We start from the raw sequence: 27,831 nt of genomic DNA on the forward strand, positions 1-27,831 counted from the left end.
CCACTTTGGGGTTTTTAAGGCTAATAACAAGGTCACAGTAAGGTGACTATTTTAGAAAGCTTGCTTTTGCAGCATGTGGAAAAGGTCTTTAATAGGGAACTAGACTGAAAATCAAGAGACTAAATAAAGGGGACTTTAGATTAGTCTAGGTGAGAGATGATGGCCTGAATTAGGGCACAAAGAAAGGGATGAAGAGAAAAGGAGACAAAAACTGGCAAGGCACAGTCACTAACTGGATATAAAGGACTCCATCAGTCAGCATCTAATCAGGAAAGCAGAACCCATGCCAGTGAGTTTCACAGAAGAAATTTAACATGGGGAACTACTTCTGAAGGTGTCAGAAAAATGAAAGGGCTAACAGAAAACAACTGGAAACCCTGAGATTAGAAGGAGCAGGGCTACTATCCCTGAGACTGGAGGGACCAAAGACGCAGGTCCTATCACCAGAGCCCAGGAGCTGTGGCTGCCTAGAGGGAGCTGGACCATGATAGAGATGTCATCTCAAGCAACAAGAAGCGGGGGGGGGGGGGGGGGGGGGGGGATATGGATATTATATATGATATGATATGCCCTACCCTGGTCCTCTTATCTCCACTGGGCAAGCCCAACTAGAAGCCTGCCTAACAAGGGAGGCTGAGAAAGGTAGCTTGCCTTTTGCGGAAACAGTAAGTAGAGGAAGGCAAGAAAATAGATCTGAGCATAAACAAAATGAGCAAGGCGTGAGGATAAAGGAGAAAGAGTAGATTGATTCCTCCTTGCTATCTGGCTTCGAATGGGGTGGAGTAGTAGTGTTGGAACCTGAGATAACAAAACCAGGAAGATGGTGGAGGTAAGGAGTATAAAGGAGGAGATACGGAGGATACAAATAATCTAACTTTTAAAACTCCCTCCCTGGGGCACCTGTTGGTTAAGATTAAGTGTCCAACTCCTGATTTTTTGCTTAGGCCAATGATTTGGGGGTATAAGATCAAGTCCCATGTTGGGCTCCATGCTCAGCAGGAAGTCTGCTTGGGAATCTCTCTCTCCCCCTCCCCGTCCTCTAACTCTCTAAAATACATTAAGAAATCACCAAAAAAAAAAAAAAAAAAAAAGACTCTGAACAATAGATCTTGCCAATTAGGATGAAAGCAGTGTCTCAGCAAAAACAATCACAATATTTGGGGCACCTGGGTGGCTCAGTGGGTTAAAGCCTCTGCCTTCAGCTCTGGTCATGATCACAGGGTCCTGGGATGGAGCCCAGAATCCAGCTCTCTGCTCAGTGGGGAGCCTGCTTCCTCCTCTCTCTCTGCCTGCCTCTCTGCCTACTTGTAATCTCTGTCAAATAAATAAATAAAATCTTTAAAAAACAAAAACAGGGGTGCCTGGTTGGCTCAGTGGGTTTAGCCTCCGCCTTCGGCTCAGGGTATGATCTCAGGGTCCTGGGATCGAGCCCCCGCATTGGGCTCTCCACTCAGCAGGGAGCCTGCTTCCCCCTCGGTCTCTGCCTGCCTCTCTGCCTACTTGTGATCTCTCTCTATCAAATAAAAATCTTTAAAAAAACAAACAAACAAAACAAAAAAAAAACACAATTTTTTTAAAGATTGTATTTAATTATTTGTCAGAGAGAAAGAAAGAGAGCATGCACAAGCAGGGGAAGCAGCAGGCAGAGGGAGAAGCAGGATCCCTGCTGAGCAAGGAGCCCGATGTAGGACTTGATCCCAGGATCCTAAGATCATGATCTGAGCTGAAGGCAGCCACTGAACTAACACTGTGCCACCCAAGTGCCCCCAAACAATAACAAATTTCTAATTCTGCTAAATTCTAAAACAAAACCAAATAATAACAATTTTTAAAAAGACCCACAACTGCCTTGTTTCCAAAAGCTACTGGCTGAAAAAATTGTAATATTTTAAAAATATTGTTAAGGGTAGGAAGTTATGATAAAAGTAGTTTATTTTCAATGATCCACTTCACTCCAGATTTGAGATGCTAATATACTGTCCAGGGTCCTTTACAATGCCAAACAATATTCTTCGGAGATATAAATATTCATCTAAAACCTCAAATGAGGTACATAATAGGCTAGCCATCTTAGCTAAATATAGAAGACAGGGGCACCTGGGTGGTTCAGTGGGTTAAAGCCTCTGCTCAGGTTGTGATCCCAGGGTTCTGGGATTGGGCTCTCTGATCAGCAGGAAGCCTGTTCCCCCCCGCCCCCGCCTGCCTCTCTGCCTACTTGCGATCTCTGTCTGTCAAATAAAAAACTAAACTAAAATAATCTTTAAAAAAATAGACAACAACAACAACAAAAAAAAGACAACAGCTATTTTTAAATGTTACATATCGATCTAGAAGAAAATCATGAATTATTTTTAGAATACTGCAAATGTCCAATACTTTCATTTGCTACATAAAAATAATTAGGTCTACAAGCGTTCTGTACTTTATGACTTTTGAAGTACCTGTTTCTTTAAGTTACAATTCCTAGAAATATAGATTATTGTCTAACAATACAGCATGTGTTTAGAAAGATATATATTAAGAACCACTGAGAGTATCTCAAACTTTCAGACAAAATGACAGATTGAAACATGTAACTTTTATTCTCTCCAAAATCCTATTAAAATAAGAGTCAACAGAGTTTTTGAAAATTTTTAATTTCAGGATACCATATAGTGCTATATTCATTTCAGGCGTATAATATAGAGATTTAACAATTCCACGTTACTCAGTGCTCATCAAGGTAAGTGTACTGTTACTCCCCTTCACCTATTTCAACTATTCCCTGACCTACCTCTCCTCTGGTCACCATCTATTTGTTTTCTATAGTTAAGGAGTCAACCTTTTTTTTTTTTTTTTTTTTTTAAGGCTTAAACCCACTAGAGTACAAAGAATGGGAGAAAAGGCAACAGCAACAAAATTTTGGGAAAGTAAAAGGCAAGAGTGATGGATGTTAGTGACTTAGCAGTCCCAAAAAGGTTAATTGTAATTTATGGGAAAAGCTCAAGAAGCCAAATTTACAGAGGCTCAGAAGTTGATGATGGTACAAGCAGCTCCTGGAGCTAAAAACAGGACTGTCTGAAAATCTGTTTAGGCAGAGGATACAATCTGTAATATCTAGAGAATATGGGGCAGTATACAAAACAAGGGATCTGCTTTATTCAACAAATAAGTTTAAAAAGAAAGAGGAAATATATTTATATATTAACAAAGACTTAAAAGACATCAACCAAATGCAATTAGTTGACTTTATATATTAATTCAAAAAATAAAGAGTAAAAAAGATTTAAAACCTCATTTGACAGAGTCTGGGTGGCTCAGTTGGTTGAGTCTGACTTCAGTTCAGGTCATAATCTCAGGGTCCTGGAATCGAGCCCCACATCAGGCTCCCCACTTAGTGGGGAGTCTGCTGGTCCCTCTCCCTCTGTCGTCCCTATGCTCATGGCTCTTTCTGTCCCTCCCTCTCTCAAATAAGGATTTTAAAAAACAAAACAAAAAAAACACCTCATTTGAAAAAGAAAGATTTTAAACTGGACATTTGAGGTCATGAATATTGTTCATATTTTTAAACTTTTTTTCCTAATTTTATTTACTTGCGAGAGAGAGAGAGAGAGAGCACAAGCAGGGAGAGGAACAGGCAGAGGAAGAAGCAGGCTCCCTGTGGAGCAAGGAGCTGGATGCAGGACCCTAGGGTCATGAAATGAGCCGAAGGCAGACGCTTAACTGACTGACACACCCAGGCATCCCAATTGTTCATGTTTAGATGTAATAACTGCAAGGGCACCTGGGGAGCTCAGTTGGTAGAGCGTGAGACTCCTGATCTCAGGACTATGATTTTGAGCCCCATATTAGGGGTAGAGATTACTTAAATTCTATAAAAAAAAAAAAAAAAAAGAGATGTTTTAACTATATCATGCACATGATTTTTAAAGAGTTCTTATCTCAGGGTTTTTCAATTTGGGCAATATTGACATTTGGGGCTGGGTAATTCTTTGTTGTTGGAAGCTGTCCTATGCACTGCAGAATGTTTAGCAGCTCCCTAGCCTCTACCTATTAGATGCCAGTAGCACCCAGTAGCCTCCCAGTTGTGACAATCAAAAATGACTACATACAATGCCAAATGTCATTTAGTGGGCAAAATTGCCTAGAGTTGAAAACCAGTGATTTATCTTTTAGTAATACATCTGAATTATTTACAGATATAATTATGTAACATTTGGGATTGGCTTCAAAACAATTCAAGAGGTAATTAAGAAATAACACAAGATGATGGGTGATGGGGTGTTTGGAAATTTATTAGACATCTATTTTGTGCACTTTTCTATAGTGTGTTATATTCATAATAAGGTAAATTTTAAAATAAGGAAATCAGAAACTCTTGTATCTTGTTAGTTGGGTGTCTAAAAAGATTGGAAAACAATTCTTCAGTATCTTACAAAAAAAAAAGGCTCACAATCTATAACCAAACAACCCTATTGACTACATAGTTAAGGAGTCAAGAAAAAAAGAAAGCTTCACCTTTGTGCACCAAGAGACATGTATGGCAATGTTGATGCTTCAGTGTCTGCAGCAGCAAAAACTTGTAAACAATTCCTATCATAGCGGAATAAAGTTTAAGAAAATACATTGTTGGTACATTTATATTCACTGAAAATGCATGTCATTTAAAATGTATACACTTCCATAACATCTAGGTAAATTGACAACAGTTAATGTTCTTTATGGATAAAAATCTTATAAAGATAAAACTCTAAAACTTAAAACTAATAAAAAGTGATATATAAACAGTGAATCTTGGAACACTGAAAAAATTAAATTTAAAAAAAAAAAAAGTGATGTATAGATCACTTCCTTGACTTTGGACTCCTCCAGTGAATGCCTCTCCTGCCAAGCCACAGGCCAGAGGTTTGGTCTCTGGAAAGGATAAAACAGAATGTCTCAGGAATAAGAGATTACAAGCATAGTCAAGGGGATGGATGATGTACAGAAAACTGGAAGGTTAAGTGAACATTTTCATATCAACTTTGTTCCCAGTGGTTCTGAGAAAACTGGAAGCTGGGCCTGTACTGTCTAGGCAGGAGATTATAAGATCCTCAAGAAAATGTGACCAGCACAAGATAAAGAGCTTTTACTATTCACTGATATTAATGGTTCACCTAGAGAAACAGCCCAGTCAGCAAACCATAAACTGAACTCCACAGTTGCCAAAACTCGCCCCTATATGCTCAGAGCTTTTCATCAATTTTTTAGTACTCCAATCCTAGTAAGTATAAATGACAATGAAGAAATCCGCCATCTGATCATTCATCTTCAACATAAAAGATAAATACCAAAACAATGTACAGAAAAAAGCAAAGGAAAACAAAGACCATGCAAGGAGAAAAAGTCAAAACAAAAGAAAACCTATCATGAATATCCTAAAAGGTAAGAGAAGTTTTTACTTCTATGAAACAAGAACAAAATCCTTAAACATACTGAGAATGAGAAAATCTTCTATGATGGAGATAAAAGACAAAGATGGAAAATAGAAAACATAGGAGGACTAATCCAAATACTCCCCCTAATTGATCTACAGATTCCATCCAATCTACAGTGACTACAGTAGATTAGAATCCATTCTACAGGGGTGCCTGGGTGGCTCAGTAGGTTAAGCCTCTGCCTTTGGCTCAGGTCATGATCTCAGGGTCCTGGGATTGAGCCCCGCATCAGGGTCTCTGCTCAGCAGGGAGCCTGCTTCTCCTTCTCTCTCTGTCTGCCTCTCTGCCTACTTGTGATATCTCTCTGTCAAATAAATAAATAAAATATTTAAAAAAATAAAAGAATCCAATCTACAGATTTCAAATTGATACATATTCCATCTCTATCAACATTCCAAATGTCCCTCACCCTCCCTTTTTTTGCTTTACAGAAATAGCAAGGTGATACTTAAATTCATATAGTAATGCAGGGGACCCAAAGACCAAAACAATCTTGGAAAATAATAAATTTAGAAGACTCACACTAAAGGATTTTAAAACAATACAAAGCCATAGTATTCAAGACAGTATGACATAAAAACAGTCTGGCATAAAAACAGATGTATATATCAATAAAACAGAAGCTCAGAAATATACCCATACATTTATGGCCAACTGGTTTTTTACACAGTTGTCAAAACAACTCACTTGAGGCAAATGGTTCTATGACAACTGGATATTCACATGCAAAAGATGAGCCTAGACCCCTACTTCACATTATATACAAAAATTAGCTAAAAATAGAACAGATACCATAATCTCACACCCATCAGGAAAGCTATTAAAAACAAACAAACAAACAAATAAAAAAACAAAACAGAAAGTAACAAATGTTGGTTGGATGTACAGAAATTAGAACTCTTGTATTGGTGGGAGTGTAAAATAATACAGTCACTATGGAAAACAGTACGGCAGTTTCTCCAAAAATTAAAAATAGAATTACCCTATGATCAAGCAATTCCAGTTCTAGGTATAAACCCTACATAACTGAAAGAAGAGCTCTGAAGAGATATTTGTACACCCAAGTTCCTCCCAGCATTAGAATAGCTAAAATGTGTAAACCCAAGTTTCGACCACCAGATGAATGGATAGGTAAAGTGTGGCATGGAATACTATTTAGCCTTAAGGAAGGATATACTGACAACATGGATGAACTTTAAGCATACTGTGCTAAAGTGAAAGAAGAGAGTCACACAAAGGTAAATACTGTATGATTCCAATTATATGAGGAACCTAGTCAAAAACCATAGAGACAAAAAGTGGAAGGAAGGTTGCCAGGGGCTGGAGAGAAAGAGGATAGGAAGTTATTGTTTAATGGGTATAGTTTCAGTTTTGAAAGGTAAAAAAAGTTCTAGAGATGGATGGTGGTAATGGCTGTATGACAATATGAATGTACTTACTACCACTGAAATGCCTATTTAAGAATGGCTAAGAGGGAGGGGCACCTGGCTGGTTCAGTGGAAAAGCACATGACTCTTGATCTTTGGGTCACGACTTCAAGTCCCACACTGGGTATAGAGATTACTTAAAAACAAAAAATCTTTTTTATTTATTTTTTCTAAAGATTTTATTTATTTATTTGACAGACAGAGATCACAAGTAGGGAGAGAAGCAGGCAGAGAGACAGGGGGTAGCAGGCTCCCCACTGAGCAGACAGCCCAATGTGGGGCTCGATCCCAGAACCCTGGGATCATGACCTGAGCCAAAGGCAGAGGCTTTAACCCACTGAGCCACCCAGGCGCCCCAAAAAATCTTTTTTAAAAAAAATGGCTAAATGGGGGGGGGGCGCCTGGGTGCCTTCGGCTTAGGTCATGGTCTCAGGGTCCTGGGATCAAGCCCTGCATCGGGCTCCCTGCTCAGCAGGGAGCCTGCTTCCCCCTCTCTCTGACTGCCTCTCTGCCTACTTATGATCTCTCTCTGTCAAATAAATAATATCTTTTTTAAAAAAACCTATAAAACTCTTAAAAGGAAACATAGATGTAAATCTCTGTATCCTTGGATACAACTTCTTAGCTAAGACACCAAGAGCACAAGCAACAAAAGAAAAATTAGATAAACCGGACTTCCATTAAAATTTAAAACTTCTGTATAGTGAAGAAAGTGAAACATCAACCCACGAAATGGGAGAAAAATTCTGCAAATCAATTATCAACTATAGTGCTTTAATACACAGAACATATAAAGAATTCTTATAGCTCAACAATAAAGACAATAAAATTAAAAAATGGGCAAAGGATACACTTTTCTCAAGAGGACATACATATGGCCAATAAGCACATGAAGAAATGTTCAGTATCATTCAGTAATTAAGAAAAATGCAAATCATAACCACAATGATATATCATCTGACACCTACTAGGAAAGCCATAATCAAAGTAATAAAGTAACAAGTGTTGATGATGTATACAAACTGGAACCCTCATACACTGTTAATGGGAATGTAAAACAGTACAGTCTGTTTAGAAAACAGCCTAGTGATTCCTCAAAAAGTTAAACACAGGGTGGGGCGCCTGGGTAGCTCAGTGGATTGTTGCTTCTGACTCTTGGTTTCAGCACAGGTCACGATCTCAGGGTTGTGAGATCCAGACCCGTGAAGGTTTCACACTCAGCAGGGAGTCTGCTTAAGGATTCTCCCCTTCTCCCTCTGCCCCCTCACACTACTGATGTGTGCACAAGTGCACATGCACTCTCTCTCTCTCAAATAAATAAGTCACCCACAAAAAACAACCAAAAAACCCCAAAATGTTAAACACAGAATTACCTACCACATGACCCAGCAATTCTACTCCTAACTGTATATCAAGAATGAAAATATGTGTTTAGACAAAAATTGAAAGCATCTGAAAAATACTGTTTGTAGCAGCATCATTCTTAACGGTTAAAAAAATAAATAAATAAACAACCCAAATGCCCATCATATGATAAATGGAAAAAAGAAAATGTGGTATACCCATACAAAAGAACATTATTCAGTCATAAAAATGAATTAAGGGGATACCTGCATGGCTCAGTTGGTTAAGTGTCTGACTCTTCATTTCAGCTAAGGTCAGGATCTCAGGGTTGTGAGATCAAGCCCAGCATCTGGCTCCCCAAGGTGTGGAACGTGCTTCAGATTCTCTTTCTCCCTCTCCCTCTGTCCCTTCCTTCCCCCACTCTCACAGGCCCATATATTCACCCTTTCTCTCTAAAAAAAAAAAAAAAAAAAATTAAGTACTGATATATACTGTAACTTGGACATAGTTTCTATAAACTGTAACTTGGATACAGTCAGACACAAAAGGTCACATATTGTATGATTCCATTTATATAAAATGTCCAGAATAGGAAAATCCATGTAAGTAGAAAGGGTGTGGGGAGAGCAGTCCAGAAGTCCAACATCCAATAACAGTGAAAAAAGGAAGAGGGGCGCCTAGGTGGCACAGTGGGTTAAGCATCCGACTCTTGGTTTCAGCTCAGGTCATTATCTCAGGGTCATGAGATGGAGCCCCACATAGGGCTCCCCACTCAGTATAGAGTCTGCTTTAGATAGTCTCTTCTTCTCTCCCTCTGCCATAGCTCTCCCCCAAATACAGAAATACATCTCATAAAATCTCAAAAATACCAACTGAATTTTGAGCAAAACAAATGAAAATTGACCTACATCACCACTTATCATGAAATTTCCCATATGTGGGACACAGAAAACCTGTTAAGTTTCCAGAAAGTAAACTGGCCACATAATACAGGATCAGGAATCGGAATAGTTTGGGACTTAACAGCAATACTATAAGCTAAAAGACAATGAAAATACTGACTATAAAAGTAAAAACAGTTCCACAGTAGTGGCCTTACCCCAGACTCTAAGATTACAGGTCAGGTCATGTCCACAGTCCAGGTTAAGAAACTAACAGCTCCTTTCCAAATGCCAATAAACATTGTTAGTTTTAAGTTGTTCCTCAAAGTCTGAACAATTTTTCTTAACCCTATATTAATGTTGCATATGACCTCACTCAATTTATTTTCCACATCAAGTTGTAGATTCAACAAAAGAGGAACTAAAATAAGATATGTATACTGAAAAATAAATTACTGCATAAGCATGTTCTGGGATTGCCACTCTAAGTTAAACAGATTTTATTTATTCAAGATTTGTCCTGCAGTGAAAATAAAGGGTATAACTATTTCTGTTTTGAGAATGAATTCTAGTTTTTTTTTGTTTTGTTTTTTAAATATTTTATTTATTTATTTGACAGACAGAGAGATCACAAGTAGGCAGAGAGGCAGGCGGGGGGGTGGGGGGGAGGCCGTGTGCAGGGTCCCTGCTGAGCAGAGAGCCCAATGCGGGGCTTGATCCCAGGACCTTGAGATCATGACCTGAGCTGAAGGCAGTCTTAACCCACTGAGCCACCCAAGTGCCTGAGAATGAATTCTAGTTTTTGTTTTAATCCAACTTAATCAGTATTTTAAACATTTGGAAAATGGTTTCAAATCACCCTTTAAAAAGATAACACTAAATATCATGGGAATTCACACTTTTAAAAAGAGCTCACAAGGGGCGCCTGGGTGGCTTAGTTGGTAAAGCCTCTGCCTTCGGCTCAGGTCATGATCCCAGGGTCCTGGGATTGAGCCCCGCTTCAGGCTCTCTGCTCAGCAGGGAGCCTGCTTCCTTCTCTCTCTCTCTCTGTCTGCCTCTGCCTCTCTGCCTACTTGTAATCTCTGCCTATCAAATAAAATAAATAAAATCTTTAAAAAAAAAAAAAAGAGCTCACAAATATGTATGATATATTGCTGGTAAGCTCAGTAATTTTAAAGTGGGTTTTACTATTTCTAGTCAACAAAAGTGAAACACAATGCTTAAAGATACAAATAATCTGGGGCACCAGGTGGCTCGGTCAATTAAGCAACTGTCTTTGGCTAATGTCTTGATCTCAGGATCCTGGGACTGAGCCCCAAACTGGGCTCTCTGCTCAGCGGGGAGTCAACTTCTCCCTCTCACTCTTCCTTTGTGCACACTGTCTCTTTCTCAAATAAATAAATAAAATGTTTAAAAAAAATAAAGAAAAAAAAGACAATAATCTGGCCTACTACTAAACTCAGTGATAATATATTATTGTCTTAAGTGGTTCCACAAGCAAGTCCCCATCACCTACAATAACCACGCTTATCAAAACATAAATAGTATTTCTAAATATGCAAAGATGCTAAACTCATAAATTAAAAAGAGAAGCTATCAGAGTACCTGGCTGTCTCAGTCCATGCAGTGTGCAACTCTTATCTCAGGGGGAGTGTGAGCCCCATCATGGGCAGAGTTTACTTAATTAAAAAAATATATATTTATATATATATGCTTAACAAACAATACATATTTTTTTAAAAGATTCTGTTTCTTTATTTGAGAGAGAGAATAAGCATAAGCAGGCAGAGGAGCAGAGGGAGAGGGAAAAGTAGACACCCTGATGAGCAGGGAGCCTGATGTGTGGGGCTCTATCCCAGGACCCTGAGATCATGACCTAAGCTAAAGGCAAACACTTAACTGGCTGAGCCACCCAGGTGCCTAATACAAAAAATATTTAAAAAAAAAAAAAAAAAAGAGAGAGAGAGAGAGAAGCTATTGCTTTAGCACTAGATTCTAGTTTTAAAAAAACTTTTAATACTAGAACTAAATTAGGTATTTTTGAATGTTAAATTGGATAGTAAGTACATAGGTACTGATCATATCAGAGTTACCAAAATTTAGAATAACAGTAAATTAAAATTTTGGTCTTAGTTTACTCCAAGAATAGCTGTAGAAAAGGCCATATTCGGGCGCCTGGGTGGCTCAGTGGGTTAAGCCGCTGCCTTCGGCTCAGGTCATGATCTCAGGGTCCTGGGATCGAGTCCCGCATCGGGCTCTCTGCTCAGCAGGGAGCCTGCTTCCCTCTATCTCTCTCTCTCTGCCTGCCTCTCTGTCTACTTGTAATCTCTCTCTGTCAAATAAAAAAAAAAAAAAAAAAAAAAAGGCCATATTCCCCACAATACCTTCCTGTGCTCTCCAACCAGGGCTTGATAGAATGGCTCCCATAAAGAAGGGTGGTGAGAAGCGCCATTCTGCCACCAACAAGGTAGTGACCTGAGAATACATCAACATTCACAAGTGCATCAATGGAGTGGGTTTCAAAAAGCAAGCCCCTTGGGCATGCAGAGAGATCCAGAAACTTGCCATGAAGGAGATGGGAACTCCAGATGTGCACATGGGACACCAGACTCAACAAAGCTACCTGGGGGCACCTGGGTGGCTCAGTCAGTTAAGCAGTTGCCTTCCGGTCAGGTCATGATCCCAGGGTCCTGGGACTGAACCCTGCATTCGGCTCCCAGCTCCACGGAGAGCCTGCTTCTCCCTCTCCCTCTGACTGCCTCTCTCCCTACTTGTGTGCTCTCTCTCTCTAATAAATAAATAAAATCTTTAAAAAAAAAAAAAAAAAAAGCTATCTGCGCCAGAGGAATAAGGAATGTTCCACACCGTATCTGTGTGCAGTTGTCCAGAAAACATAAAGAGGATGAAGATTGACCAAACAAGCTCTAAAAACTGGTTACCTATGTACCCGTCACCACTTTCAAAAATCTACAAACAGTAATGAGAACTAATGGCTTATTATCAAATAAAGGTATAAAACTGAAGCAGGAAGGAAGGAAGGACCATATTCCCTAACTGGAAAAAGTGCTATATGGTTACAATTACTGGGCTGAACTTCCTGTATCTATTCTAGGTATGTTCTACACGACTGGCACTATTACTTTAAATAGTTTTATCTAAATATTTATGCCAACTAAGAAACCCTATTTTATTATTTTATTTTATTTTTAAATTCTGAGAACATCTGCAAGGGGATGGGCATGACCCAGCATAAGTCAGGACAATTAAGGGTATCCTCAGGTAAGGGAGAACCAGAATTCTATCTATGGAGGTGCACTACAGTGGTGGGAGGTTGATTATATACTGGGAAATTGATAAAATGAACAGATATATAAAGAATAACAGAACCAGGTTTCTCACTGTCAGAAAAGAATTAGGAACACCAAAAGAGGGGTGCCTGGGTGGCTCAGTCAGTTTAGCATCTGATTCTTGATTTCAGCTCAGGTCATGATCTTAAGGTTGTGGGACTGAGCCCACATCAGGCTCCATACTCAGTGGGGATTCCACTTGACATCCTCTCTCTCCCTCTGTACCTCCCACCACAAATAAACAAAAAGATCTTAAAAAAAGAAAAAATAGGAAAACTGAAAGGAAGAAATATAGGGTGAACCCTATGATATTAGCCAGGAATTAAAAGTGCCAATGTGAACTGACGGGGTTTTTTATATAGAGAGAGAAAAGTAAATCTACATGGAAATGTGTATACTGTATGTATGTGTATTACCTGTATGTACATACACATATTCCCTAACTACATCCACTGATTACACTGAGAAACCCTGAAAGCTGGGAGATTCCAAGAGCAATGAGCACACCTAGCATCTAAATCTTGATTTCTTTTTTTTTTTTTTAAGATTTTTTTTTTTTTATTTTATTTATTTGTCATAGAGAGAGAAGCGAGAGCAAGCATAGGCAGACAGAGTGGCAGGCAGAGGCAGAGGGAGAAGCAGGCTCCCTGCCAAGCAAGGAGCCCGATGTGGGACTCGATCCCAGGACGCTGGGATCATGACCTGAGCCGAAGGCAGCCGCTTAACCAACTGAGCCACCCAGGCGTCCCCTAAATCTTGATTTCTAATTATCATTTTCCAGTAAACAGAACTAGGGATCTTTGGAAAAATAGATGATCACAAGGCTAGAGCAGGGTAAAAGAAAAAGTCAGAGCTATCTTGTGGTACCAAAACAAAGTACTCAAAGAATGAGCAAACAAAACAAAACAAAACAAAACAAAAAACCTTGAGCATTAAAATAAATAATAGGGGCACCTGGTGGCTCAATGGGTTTAGCCTCTACCTTCGGCTCAGGTCATGATCTCAGGGTCCCGGGATCGAGCCCCACATTAGGCTCTCTGCTCAGCAGGGAGCCTGCTTCCTCCTCTCTCTGTGCCTGCCTCTCTGCCTACTTATGGTCTGTGACAAATAAATAAATAAAATCTTTTTTTTTTAATGAGAATAAATTATTATGATTCACCTGAATAAAGTAGGATATCATAAGTCCATACAAATATACATTTAAAACTGAGTAAGTTAAAACTTTTACGTAATGGTGTGGTACCCAGACTCCAAAATAGCTCCCCATGATCCTTGACTCCTCATATCCACACCCTTTAGTCACCTCTCCCACTTTGTAACAGGACTGGTCTGTGAAACTAACAGAATACGGCAAGTGATAGTATATTACTTTTGAGATTAGGTTATAAAAGATACTGTGGTTGCTCGCTCTCACACTTTCTCTAAGGGATGCCATGTCTTAAGCATACTTAGCCAGCTTTATGGAGAGACCCATGTGGGGAGGAAATGAATCCCTTAGTCCAATAACCCACAAGGAACTGAGACCTGCCAACAACCATGGGAGAGAGCTTAGAGGGGATCCTCTAGCCTTCAGAGTGCAGTCTCAAGCAACATCTTGGCTGCAATATCAAAAATGACCCTGGGCCACAATCATCAGCTATAAGCCATTCTCAGATTTCTTATCTTCAGAAACTGTTTGATAATAAATGTTTGTTTTAAGTAGCTAAGTTTTGGGGTACTTTCTTCTGTAGCAGTATATAAATAATACAAATAGGATAAGTACATATTCTCAAAGTAGTTCCCCCCAAATTACTTACTCATCACAAGGAGAAAAAGAATTAATTCCATAGTAGGGAACCCTGGTAGACACTACTTTAATCAAGTGATGCAAGTGAAAATTCTCAGTAATGGGTCAAACTGAAACTGCATACCACTTGACAGGATGCAATGAAAAGAATGCAACCAAAATCACACACCACATGCTTGATAGGATGGGAAGAACATGACACAACATTGCTTCTGTGACATTCCTGTCCAAGACCCATGACCTAAATCTGATCATGAGGAAACAAACCCAAATTGAGGACACTGAAAAACAACTGGTCTCTAATGTTTGAAACATGTCAAGGTCATGAAGCCCAGAAAAGATTAAGGAATTCAAAGACACCACAGATAGATAACAAAATGGAACAAGTAACTGGATCCTTTCCTATAAAACAATTGGAAAAACTTGAATGGGGTCTGAGGATTATACAGCAGTAATATCTCAATGGAAATTTCCTAATTTTGAAGGCTGTATTGTGATCCTGGGGCAGAATGTCCTTATTTTGAAGAAAAATACATTTCTTATACAAAAGTATTTAGGGTTAATGAGACATCATGTTAACAACTTACTTTGGAATGGTTAAAAGAAATATTCTAGGTATTATATTTGCAACTTTGCAACTGTGCCAGTTAAGTCACAGTAATATTAAAAACTACCTTTTATATAGTCCATATTTCCTTTCTACTCATCCCCCACAGGTTTGCAGGGTAAGTGACACTATCCTTATTCTACAGACAAGGAAGGTGAGGCTAAAGAAAATCAGGGAAGTGGCTTGGCTAAGAACACGGGGTAGCACATGACTCAATAAGCATGTTACTCCAAAATCCTTTTTTTTCCCCACCATATCACTTGCTGTCAGCATTCACTGAATGTTGTTGACAAAAACTGTATGCCTACTATGCATCAGATACTGGAATATAACGAGTAAGATAAGGACTTTGCCCAGGAGAGCTCAGTCCTGAGGAGAAGAATAATCAATCATGTCTACATACTAAGAAATAGTTCTATAGTGGAATCCTACTGCCTGCATGCCTGGGGCATGCCATACAGAAAAGCCATTTCTGTTAGGTCTCCAAGGATGAATAAAGAATTCAGGAGGAGGGGGTGGGGTGAGAAGACATTCTCTGTATAAGGAAAAACACAAAGACTAAAGGAAAATGATTCTGAAAATGATCAATAAGAACTATTTGAATTACAGCAGTGTTTGTCATGAAACACTAGTATATATTACTAGGAATAAAGGTGGCAATATTTTTTGTCCTAAATTTTATCCACTTTTAATACATGCTTCTAAGAAATACTACATATTTCTACAGATTTAAGGCAATAATTTGCCTCAAGAAACTAGAACATAAAGCAAACAATGTCCATCTGTGCTGTGATGCACAAACAGCATTTAATCATGGGTATTATCATCTATTTGACTTCACTGATCTATATAGTTTCTTGTCCTAATTCAATATATATTTGAGATTTAAGCAAAGCTTACTATATATTAAGTACTCCTACTATACTAACCCATTCCTCATAGAGTTGTAACTAGAATATGAAAGGTCTTTTTTAAAGATTTTATTTATTCCAGAGAGAGTGAACACAAAGCGGGTGGGGGGGTGGGGGGGTGGCGGGAGAAGACAGAGGGGAAGGGAAAGAGATACTTAACCAGACTCTGCTCTGCTGCTCTGAGCACAGAGCCTGATGCAGGGCTCGATCCCACCATCATGAAATCATGACCTAGGCTGAGAGTCGGATCCTTAACTGACTGCACTACTGAGGTGCCCCTAAAAAAAATGGAATTTTTTTTTTTTTAATTTTACGTATTTGTCAGAGAGAGAGAGAACAAGCGGGGGAGCAACAGGCAGAGGGAGAAGCAGGCTCCCTATCCAGCAAGGAGCCTGATGCAGGACTCAATTCCAGGATCCTTGGTTCATGACCTGAGCCAAAGGCAGATGCTTAACCGACTGAGCCACCAAGGTGTACCTAAAATATGTAAGTTTAAAATGAAAAAGTCCTTTGAAGGCGCCTGGGTGGCTCAGTTGGTTAAGTGTCTGCCTTCAGCTCAGGTCATGATCCTTGGGGCCAGGGATCTAGCTGAGTTGGGCCTGCTTGGCAGGGAGCCTGCTTCTCCCTTTCCCTCTGCCATTCGCCCCCCAACTCTACCACCCCACCTGTATTCTCTGGCTCTCTCTGTCAAATAAATGAATAAGATCTTCAAAAAAAAAAAGTTTTTTATTAAAAAAAAATAAAAGAGGGGCGCCTGGGTGGCTCAGTGGGTTAAGCCTCTGCCTTCAGCTCGGGTCATGATCCCAGGGTCCTGGGATCGAGCCCCGCATCGGGTTCTCTGCTCCTCGGGGAGCCTGCTTCCTCCTCTCTCTCTGCCTGCCTCTCTGCCTACTTGTGAGCTCTGTCTGTCAAATAAATAAAATCTTTTAAATAAATAAATAAATAAAATATAAAGTCCTTTGAATCTTAAGCCTCCCAAATCAAATTATTTTGAAATAAACACAAGCATATTTTTTTAAATTAGGTGACCTGTCTACATCTACCCATGGGACAATTAATAATGTTGGTAATAGCCTAACTGCATGAATACTGCCAAATATGTAGTTTGTATTCTTTTGCTACACTGTACCTATTTGAAACAAATTTTTATCATACTGTAATGAAAACAACATACAGTAACACATTTAATGCAGCTCTTCATGAAGATCTCTTTAATCATTTCAGAAAAATACCACTTCGGGGCACCTGGGTATCTTGGTCAGTTGAGTATCTGCCTTTGGCCTGAGTTGTGATCCCAGAGTCCTGGGATAAAGTCTGGCATTGGGATCTCTGCTCAGTGGGGAGTCTGCTTTCCCTCTATCCTTCACCCTGTTCTTGTGCTTTCTCTCAAATAAATAAAAAATCTTAAAAAAAAAAAAAAAAGAAGGAAGAAAAATACCATTTTTAGTTTGCGCCTTCACAATAAAATGACAACAATGTTTCATCTCGGTACTTTTTTTTTTTCCATCTTGGTATTTTTAAAATTTACCTAATTTTGTGCTCCTGAGATTAAATTTTGATTACAAATTTTAACTCATTTACCCAGGACCATTTGTGCTATCAATCTTAATCCAAGTGTGCACTGTTTCAAGAACTCTTATTTGTATCCCTCAATAGTATTAGTTTGAAAAGCATTCTAATAAAGTTGAGAAACACTACATATGAAGGAGAAAGCAGTTTATCTTCAGAACCTAAGGGAAATGAGTGATAATGTAACTGTGACAAAAATCAAATAAAAACTGAGCTGTCGGGGTGCCTGGGTGGCTCAGTGGGTTAGAGCCTCTGCCTTCAGCTCAGGTCATGATCCCGGGGTCCTGGGATCAAGCCCCGCATCGGGCTCTCTCCTCAGCGGGGAGCCTGCTTCCTCCTCTCTCTGCCTGTCTCTCTGCCTACTTGTAATCTCTGTCTGTCAAATAAATAAAATCTTTAAAACAAACAAACAAACAAAAAAACAAAAAACAAAACAAAAAAAACAACTGAGCTGTCCATTGAATCCGGCAATTAAGTAATCACCAGTCACTAAGGTGACTGGTCCCAGAACCGTGCGTAGACTATTCTTTTAAGCAGTCCCAGAACAGTGAGTAGACGATTCTTTTAAGAATCTTGGCACTGAGAGACGCCTGGGTGGCTCAGTCGCTTAAGTCGCTGCCTTCGGCTCAGGTGATGATCCCAGGGTCCTGGGATCGAGGCCCACATCAGGCTCCTTGCTCAACAAGGAGCCTGCTTCTTTCTCTGCCTCTGCCTGCTGCTCTGCCTACTTGTGCACTCACTCTCTCTCTCTCTCTGACAAATAAATAAAATCTAAAAAAAAAAAAAAAAAAAGAAAGAAAGAAAGAAAGAATTTTGGCACTGAAATGCCAGAGATGGGAGGAATAGAGAAGAGGAAGGAATCCGCTATAGTGGACTAGGAAGTTAAAAAGGTTTTTTTGCTATTGTTTTTTTAGGATGGGATAATCTTAAATAAGCTTGGATGCTGAAGGGGCTTAGAAGAGACTGGAACTAGGAGAGCAGAGACAATTACTCAAGAGCAAGGACCTGGCAGGAAGAACAGGGAAGCGTAAGTTAGCTTGACAAAGGGAAAAGTATAACTTCTGCAGAGACAAGGAATAAGAGTGATGACTAAGGTAAATTTGGAGTAATGGCTGGCTAGAGTCAAGACTGCATGAATCTGAATCTTGGCTTTTCTTACCATACCATATAATCACAGGCAAGTTTGCTTATTTCTCCAAGTGTTTTCCCATATAACCTGGGAGAAAAGAATTCTCATAGGGGTTGTTCAGAAAATTCACTAATTCTGAAACTGACTGAGTACTATAAAGATAGCAGCTACAGAGTTTAGTTTTTGTTTTTGTTCTTAAAGGCCTCAAAGGAAATCTAAAAGAATTCATAAAGATTTCTACTTTCTCTGTGGAATAGGTAACTGCGTCACCAACTCACATTAAAACAGTGTTTAAAGATGTAAAACAGTGATTCTTAATCTTGCAGAGATTAAAAAACCCATTTAATTCTGATGAAAGATATATGGAGGACCGAACATTCAAACTTTATATAGTTTTAGGTGAGTTCATACACACCTCTTCAACAATAAAAAGAGATGTTGAAGAAAAGATCTTCTGGTACCAAGGCACAGTTTGAATACCCAACTATTTGAACAAAAGAAAGACTGTATCCTTTAGATTTACATACCTAACAGCTACATAAAGGTACATGGTAGGCCAGAAAAGACACCAGATATAAGTCAAGAAACCCAGGTTCTTGATCCAGCCCTAGAAAGTCGCATGGCCTTTTCAGACAGTAGCTCTGAGATGTGTTACAGTTCTAACATTTTAGATTCTATTAATTGACATCTCACTTGACTCTGAGACAGAAGAACAAATGGTACTTTATTTTCCTATGTCATAGTTAAATATGATTTTGAAGGTTAGCCTGGGAATCTAACCACCAAAATTTTAGTTCTACAGAAAAAACAAGTATGCTCCTGCATTTCTGGGATGAGGCTGCAGAGGTTCCTGGCAGCATCATGCATGAGTCAGGTATTCCTATCCTGGGAACTGCCTAGGATATTTTAGCAGCCCTTTCTCTCTCTGGACTAAAATATCCAGAATTGGACTTTGTCAAAACTTCCTCCTTGTCAGTCAGCAGTACAGTAATACACACTGAGAGAGTTTAAAGCAAACCTAGATTAACAGTTATCCTTCAATGATGGCTGTTTAAATTAACATTTAAATAGCAACCTGGAAGAGCCAAAGAAAGTTTCTCAATCCAATGAACTTATTTATGCAAAGCAAAGAATCATTTCTTAATGAATAATTAAAAAGAAAATCTTCCCAGAGATTCTAAGAACCTTATCTTTTGGAGTAAGAAGGTATATCTGCTTTCTAAGACAGACCTAACCTAATTCCAACAGCCATTTTCAGTCAACCATCTATTAAAGTTCACAATACTCCACAGAACAATTTGATAATTTGTTTTGCTGTTTTTATAGGAATTCACTTTACCCTTACATATGATTAACTCTAACATACGGTATCACACAGTACAGTATTTTAAAAAAAATACTTTTTTAAAGATTTTATTTATTTATTTGAAAGAGACAGAGAGAGAAAGGGAAAAGGGACCATGAGCAGGGGAAGAGTAGAGGAAGAGGGACAAGGAGAGTACCTGTTGAGCTCGAACCCAGGACCCAGGGATCATGACCTGAGCTGACAGATGCTTAACTGGCTGAACCACCATGCACCCCTAAAGTAATTATTTTTTATATTTAGTACTATTACAGTGTTACAAAGTTAAGAATCATCCTTTTGTAATCTCCCAATCTTAAAACATTTCGAAAGTATGTAGTATACAGAAAGATGATTCACAACATGAAACAGAGCATAATGAAGAAGAAGATAAAAATTCTACTGTGGGATCAATGCTTCTATTAAATTGGCTTTACCTATGACCTTACACATAACCAGGTAAAACCTCAGGCAAGGAAGTTAATTAATAGTTTACAAAAAACTACTTAATCTTGCCCATCTACAGAAAGCAATAAACTTCTGAAACTTTAAAAAAAGATAGCAAGTATAGTTTAACTGATTTAAAAATGGGGAGTATTTTTTTATTCATATACTCCCTGATTGCTTACTGAACCTCAATCTTTTAATTTTAATTCACAAATCAAACTGGTAACTACCAACCTACCAGAAATGTGGTATTGTTTTTAATTTGAATTGGTTGCCAAAAATCTGGACTTGTGGCTTTCCTTTTAAAGGGGGATAAAGGGAAGATCTGGCAACCCTGGGCCCACAGATCCTGGTAATAGCAACATTTGGAGAGAGCAGGGTAGCAGCTGCCCTCTTCTGATAGCATATGTAATTTCTAGTTCCCCCCAATTCTCTTTGCTCACTTTGGTTACCTGCTTGCTTGGCCTTTAGAGCCATTAGAATTTGAAATCTTTATTCTACTGAGGTGTTTCTTGCCCCCCCCCAAAACTAGCTATAAAAATCTTTATCACAGAAACAGAATAAATCAAGTGACCATCCTGGCATTAAAGCCATATATGCTAAATGTTAATTATAAATAACAGGATACCACTAAAATATACACGGCACTATTACTATTAAGAAAATAGCTTTCAGTATCCTAACTTTGGTCTGTCTTCAACTCCTTAAAGAAACAAGACATTCAGTCTTTTATCCTTCCACAGAATAAATAAATTAACCGTGTTTCAGTATTATGGTACTCTAAGAGTACCCTAAAGCCTCCTGTATCTGTATAAAAAAAAGAAGAAAAACAGGAAGTAAAAAAGGTCTCTGATCAGTCAAAGAGACCACACAGTTCACAGAACACATGAAGCCCTCGTCACTCAGAGCCTACTGGGTCTTATTTTAGACATAATTTTAATAAGCTCCATGATCTGGTTTCCCAGCCCACAGCAGATGAGATGCAGCCAACTGGAATAGGGCTGGGGGTGGTGCTGCAAGAGGCAGACACTCAAAGCATCAAAATCAAAGCTGAAGACCTATAAAGTCAGCAGAAAACCTCAAAACACAGCAGGTTAGGACCATTTGGTATAGATACAAACACACCCAGAGGGTCCCAATCCCTGCACAGAACTACACTGGATATTCATAATGACCTTCTCTGGTACACTCTGTTAAAGCATAGGTCAGGAGACTTTAAAGTGTGTATCAAAATAAAGTCCATCAAAAGCTTCTGCCAAAAAGACAATGCATTTATAGGACGGTCAAATTCACAGAACACTATTTCCCTGTTAAAGAAACAAGATATTGCATTCCTAAAGATGCCACATGTCAAATTTATTTGTTCTCAGCAAATTTTATTACAACCCAGATGCAGCAGTTCAAGATATCGAAAGTTAACAGAGTATTTGAGTAGAACTATTTTTTCAGAGAATGGTAATTGGGAAGGTTCAAGATCAAGATCAATTATATAAGCCAACTAAGTTTTTTGGGGATTCCATTGTAAATACATTACTAGGGCCAAGAAGATGGGAAGGACTAGTCTTATCCATACCTAGGTAAGGCTGCATTCAACTCAGAACTGGTATTACACAGATAATTTGGGGAAAAAATATCTATTCTGTTTTCACAATCTTACTGACTAGTATACCAAAAATAAATTTTATTTTTCTAATCCCTGGCAGTCTCAGAAGTTGAGCCATACTTTGCAGAGGGCTCTAGGTTATAAACCAGGGGAGGAAAGACGAATACTGTTTTAAAAGTTCAAAGTATCATTACCTAAACTTGGTTTTCCCTATTAAAATTTTTATAAGAAGATATTTTAGAGAAGATCTAGAGAATATGTAGTAACTCAAAAGAAACCACATTACTGAGGAAAGTATATTAGAAGATTAAAATACATGTTTTGAGTTACCTTTTTCTCTGAAAAAAATCAACACTTATCAATTAATGTAGAGATTAAAGGGTATTTTTTTAAGGGTATATTTCTTGATCTGTAAGTTATCACACACACTCTTCTTCAGGTTTTAAAATAAGAACAGGAGGAGAGGGGAAGTTTAAAAAAAAAAAAAGAGCACAGTCTTCTACAGCTATAATCTCAAACTCTCACACTGATAGCTTCCCAACTAGACCATATAAGAACCCAGTTAACTACTAAAAACCTTAAAAATACATATATATTTTTATTTGGATGATGATTCCTCAGTGTGCTCCTGCCCCTTAAACAGTTCCTTAAGAAATCTTCCGTGAAGTTTCAAGCTCCTTTTAACACATAACCTGCTTCATTTTAATAGAAGATTTACTCTGTCTGAAGTCTGCCCTTCTTCATTTGTTAGAAATCGAATAAGTCCAAACAAGCTGGTAAGGATCTAACCTAACCTAAATTTACAGTAACTGTTGGGATTAATTCCACATTAAAGGTCTCTGATCGTGAAAGAAATGAAGACCGACTGCAAACTGAAGTGTTTTAGTTGTCCGACAGTCTGCATTTGCTCTGAGTTTAGGGCAAGGTATTTGTTCTATTCCTCTTGCATCTCCATCCTATTCCTCCCTATGGATAACCCCAGGATCTCCTTGTAAGTGGCTAGAGATTTAAGAGAGCTTCTCCAAGTAAAACACCAATCAAAAATCACCAGCAGTACTTCCCCACTTTTAAGAAAAAGACATTATAGTGAGCGGCACCAGGAGTTTTACAATATTGGTGGGACCCTAAATTTTAAGCCAAGCCCATAATATAGACGCAATATAAGGAAAATCTTCATACAAATAATTGAACAACCCTTCATCTTAAAGGGCAAAGACATCCTTTCTAACGGAAAAACGGAGCAAAATTCCTTCTAAATTAAAAGGATCTCCCTGAACACATCACGTAATTTAAGCGTTAAAATCCACTGCATGAAGATACTGTAAAAGGAAACTTTGTGTAATTCCTTCAGTGGTCTTCAACGTTCAGGTTTCTATCCCTACCCTTGAAAATTCAACAGCTTCCATTCCCGTAAAAGTGCAGTTTCTCACTACATTTGGCAACCTCGAAGAACAAAACGCTTTTCTTTCCACTTCCCTCCTCCCTCAAAAGAGGCATGTTTGGTTTTTTGTTTTGTTTTCCTTCCGAACTTCCTACTCTTAAGTTTCTGGACGAGCAGAGTGGATGGACCGAAGTGTGCGGCCGCCAAGAGGTAAGTGAACTCAAGAAATACTTGTGGATCGAACAAAAAAGCTTCCTCCGTCTGCCTGAGACATGGGCTCCAAGCTCCGCAGCTCTGTGGAGGGAACCAGGGCAGGTGGGCGGGTGTGGGCGGGAGGGGGGTAGGGGGACACCGGCAGACTTGGGGCGAGGAGCCCTTTCGACTTCTGTCAATGGGGCAGCTCAACGCACCAGCCCCAGCTCCCCCTCCCGGCATGGCCGGACAATGGCCCTCTAGCGCAGCAGTCCCAGGCCGGGCAGAGGCCCTGGGACTCCATACCACGCGGGGCCTAGAAAGAAGACCAGGGAGCAACGCTGAGCGGGCTAGCGCACCTCCGGCCTAAGCGCGGGTTGCGCGCCGAGGCCTCCACGGGCGCCATCACTGGGAGTGGGGTGTGAAGGGCGCCCGGCTGGACCATCGCCGTCGGCAGCCGGGTCCAAAGAGGCCGCGAGCCTGGCGGAGGCGACGGCGGGAAGTGCAGGCCGCAGCCTGCTCAGCTGGCCCGCCCAGCGGCCGGAACCCTCAGCCGACCTCCGGCCGCTTACCTTGTGGATTCTCTTCAGAGCCATCGTGGGAGGCGGGTGGCGGTGGCCCCCGGGGCGGGGACGGGGACAGGGGAGGGACGGGGAAGGGGCGAGGGGGCGCGAGGCCTCCTCGGTGATCGCGGGTCGGCCGGAGAAGATGGGGAGTTCGGGAGCGCGGGTCCGGCAGGACGGACTGAGGGCCGAGGCCCACTTGGCTCCTGAGCCTGCCGCAGCGGTCACCGCATCACCCGGCGGCGGCCCCTTTATGCGCTGCCGTCCGAGCCGCCGCCGCCGCTACCGCTGCCGCCGCCGTAGCTACCTCTTCCACCTAATCTCAGCGCCGCCTCCTCAGCCGCCGCGGATCCCTCCGCCGGAGAGCAAGAGCCCAGGCCTCGGGCTCGGCCGGCGCCGTTCAGTGGGACAGCCAGAGGGACTGCCCGCTGCAGGTGGACCGAGGGACGCGCGGGCGGACGGGCGGGCGGCGCCGCCGGGGTGGGGCCGCCGGAGCGCGGGGTGGGCCCAGGCCGAGGGGCAGGTCGGGAGGCGCGGGGATTGGCGGGCTAGGGGAGGGAGGGCCGGACCGCGCCGGCGGCGGAGGGATACGGGCCGCCCCTGTGAGTATCTTACGTGCCGTCCCCTTCGCCGCCTCGGCCGCCGACAGGATGACGCCGCGAAGCGCAGGGGAGCGGTCTCGCGAGATTCGTGGAGCGGACGGTAGATGCTCGCGCGCTGGGACTCTCGATTCACTTGGCTCTGGTACCCCACGCATATGTCATCGAAGATCCGTAAACGTTTAAAGTTGAATGTTTTCCAAATCACATGGTCAGCGCCAAAGCATAGACTGACCCGGAAGGAGGTACTTAGATCCAGTGCAACATTCCCGTAGGAGGAAGGGACTTGTCCAAGGTCACACAGCTCTACAGAGGCAGAGCTGGGACTTCCTGAAGTCCACGGTCTTATCAGATCCCTTTCTAGAAGCCAAGTGGTAACAGCCTGGGCACCTGCTGGGAATGTATTTCCTTCAGCATGCCTCAGGCATCCCTGAGACGACCCTTCTAAACAAGGCCCCAGCAGGATGACAACTTGAATGTCTCTTAGCCACACACATGTCACTTGTAGGAGGTACCCAGACCTTGCTCTGCTTGGTGAATTCTTAAAAACACGGACTGCATCAATTACCTCAAAAAACGTGCAGGAGTTAAAACCAACCGTGTGTTTATCACCATCAGGAGCAAGCCTAGAAAACTTATTCTGTAGTTGCTTTTTAGGAGGTAGAGGCAAAAGCTAATTCACTGAGCAACTAGTATGTGTGGAGCCATAAGAGATATAAGGCCAGGCCTAGGCTGGGAGGTGCTTCTTTGTCTGGAGACACACTGGAGAATAAAGATTATTTTCCTGGTGGGTGATACCCAGATTCTCAAGTCCATCCCAATGTTTTCTTTCTTTCTTTAAAGATTTTATTTATTTGATAGAGAGTGTGCATACAAGCAGGGGGAATGGCAGGCAGAGGGAGAGGGAGAAACGGGCTCCCCACCCGGCAGGGAGCCCTATTCCGGGCTTGATCTTGACCTGATCTGAAGGCAGACGCTTAACTGACAGCCACCCTGGTGTCCCCATCTTAAAGTTTTCTGATTCTAAAACTGTGTTCTTCACTCTATCTGGAAGAGACCTTGGAGCTCATTGATTCTAACGTAAATTTAGAGAAGTTTTAGAAACTGGAGCTCCTAAGGGAAAGATCCTGCCAAATGTTACATAGTAGGTCAGTGGCAAAATTTATATTGCCTCACCTACTTGAGTAAAGGTTGGACCAATAGGGTAGGCCAACATGGGCACAGCTAATCAAAGGAGGGAAAAACTGCATCCAGTCATCCAAGGTGGGTGTATTTGAGCTTGGAGGTGAAGAGGAACATTACATAGTCCCAAATCTTTTCTTTCTAAGAATTGTGATGGAATAAGTACAAAAATGCCCATTGGTCAGATTTTTCAAATCTTTTCTTCAACAGTTAAGGTTTTGTGTTAGAAAAATTATGTATTTGTTGCAAGAAATACAGATAAGCAAAAAGAAGGAAATAAAGCCAACCATACTCTCATCATTTAATGATTAACCATTTTGGACATTTGGTTTATGCCTTCCAGTCTTTTTTCCTTACATATAAATACCTACTTTTATTTGAAAAAAAGTAGAATCACGCCATAATACTATTTGGTAATCTTCTTGTTGTTTAAAAAAAAAAAAAAAAGAATTGTATGTATTTAAGTTCTACAACATGATGGTTTGAAATACATAAACATAGGGGCACCTGACTGGCTTAGTTGGTAGAGCATGGAACTCTTGATTTGGGGGTTGTAACTTCAAGCCCAAAGTTGGGTGTAGAGATTACTTTAAAATAAAATATTAGGGGCTCCTGAGTGGTTCAGTCAGTTAGGCTCCAAACTCTTGATTTCAGCTCTGGTCATGATCTCAGAGTCATGGGATCAAGCCCTGTGTTGAGCTCCATGCTCAGTGGGGAGTCTGCTTGAGACTCTTTCTCTCCTCTCCCTCACCCTCTCTCTCTGCCCCTCTCCCTGCTTATGTGCCTGCACACACTGTCTTTTAAATATGTCTTTTTTTTTTAAAGATTTTATTTATTTGTTTGACAGACAGAGATCACAAGTAGGCAGAGAGGCAGACAGAGAGAGAAAGGAGGAAGCAGGCTCCCTGAGCAGAGAGCCCGATGCGGGGCTCGATCCCAGGACTCTGGGACCATGACCTGAGCTGAAGGAAGAGGCTTTAACCCACTGAGCCACCCAGGTGCCCCTCAAATCTATCTTTAAAAAATTTTAAAATATTAAAACACAAAATCTATATAGTGAAATGGTTATTACAGTCAAAATAATGAAAATATCTGTTGCCTTGCCTTTTTTTTTTTATGGTGAGAGCGCCTGAAATCTTTGATAATCACATTTATAGATTTTATTTTATTTTAGAGAAAGGGGGTGGTGAGTGAGCCAAAGGTGTGGGAGGAGCAGAGTGGCAGAAGGAGAGGGAGAGATAATCTCCAGCAGACTCCCTCCTGAGTGCAGAGCATAATGTGGGCTGGATCCCACAACGCTGACATCATGACCTGAGCTGAAACCAAGACTCGGATGCTTAACCCCACTAAGCCACCCAGGTGCCCCTTAATAATCTACTTAAAAAACATTTTTTTAAATATTTTTAAAGATTTATTTATTTGAGAGAGACAGACAGAGACAGAGAAAGAAAGCATGAACAGGGGGAATGGGAGAAGGAGAAGCAGACTTTTGGCTGAGCAGGGAGCCCGATGTGGGACTCAATCCTGGGACTCTGGGATCATGACCTGAGCTGAAGGAAGACCCTTAACAACTGAGCCACCCGGCACCCCGATAATCTACTTTTAAGTAAACAATATATAGTGAATTTTCCTGTGTCAATACACATTTCCACCATATTTTAACGTCTAAGATCATGTAAATGGACCATATTCATTTAACTGGTCATATTTGGGGGAACGTTGCTGTTTCCAGAGTTGTTTCCAATTTTTACTATTAAAGATATTACGAGGGACGCCTGGGTGGCTCAGTTGGTTAAGCGGCTGCCTTCGGCTCAGGTCATGATCCCAGCGTCCTGGGATCGAGTCCCACATCGGGCTCCTTGCTCAGCAGGGAGCCTGCTTCTCTCTCTGCCTCTGCCTGCCATTCTGTCTGCCTGTGCTCGCTCTCTCCCTCTCTCTCTCTGATAAAGAAATAAAATCTTTAAAAAAAAAAAAGAAGATATTACGATAGTGGATGTCCTGTAGTTAATCTTTGTACAATTCTAGGAATCCCTCTTTAGAATAAATTTCTAGAAATGAAATTGCT

The 27,831-nt window shown here is 40.7% G+C and overlaps 1 protein-coding gene across 1 annotated transcript in view; it reads right to left on the minus strand.

The window, feature by feature from the left end:
* The window catches only part of UBE2D2 (ubiquitin conjugating enzyme E2 D2), a 64,830-nt gene extending 40,733 nt beyond the window's left edge, over window positions 1–24,097 (minus strand). The window contains exon 1 of the mRNA XM_032336549.1: window positions 23,995–24,097. Within this exon, the coding sequence (XP_032192440.1) occupies window positions 23,995–24,018 (24 nt within the window). The 5' untranslated portion in view covers window positions 24,019–24,097. The remainder of the gene's footprint in view (window positions 1–23,994) is intronic.
* Window positions 24,098–27,831: the final 3,734 nt, after the last annotated feature.

This window comes from Mustela erminea, chromosome 3 (assembly GCF_009829155.1).
Source record: "Mustela erminea isolate mMusErm1 chromosome 3, mMusErm1.Pri, whole genome shotgun sequence".
NCBI classification, from domain to species: domain Eukaryota; kingdom Metazoa; phylum Chordata; class Mammalia; order Carnivora; family Mustelidae; genus Mustela; species Mustela erminea.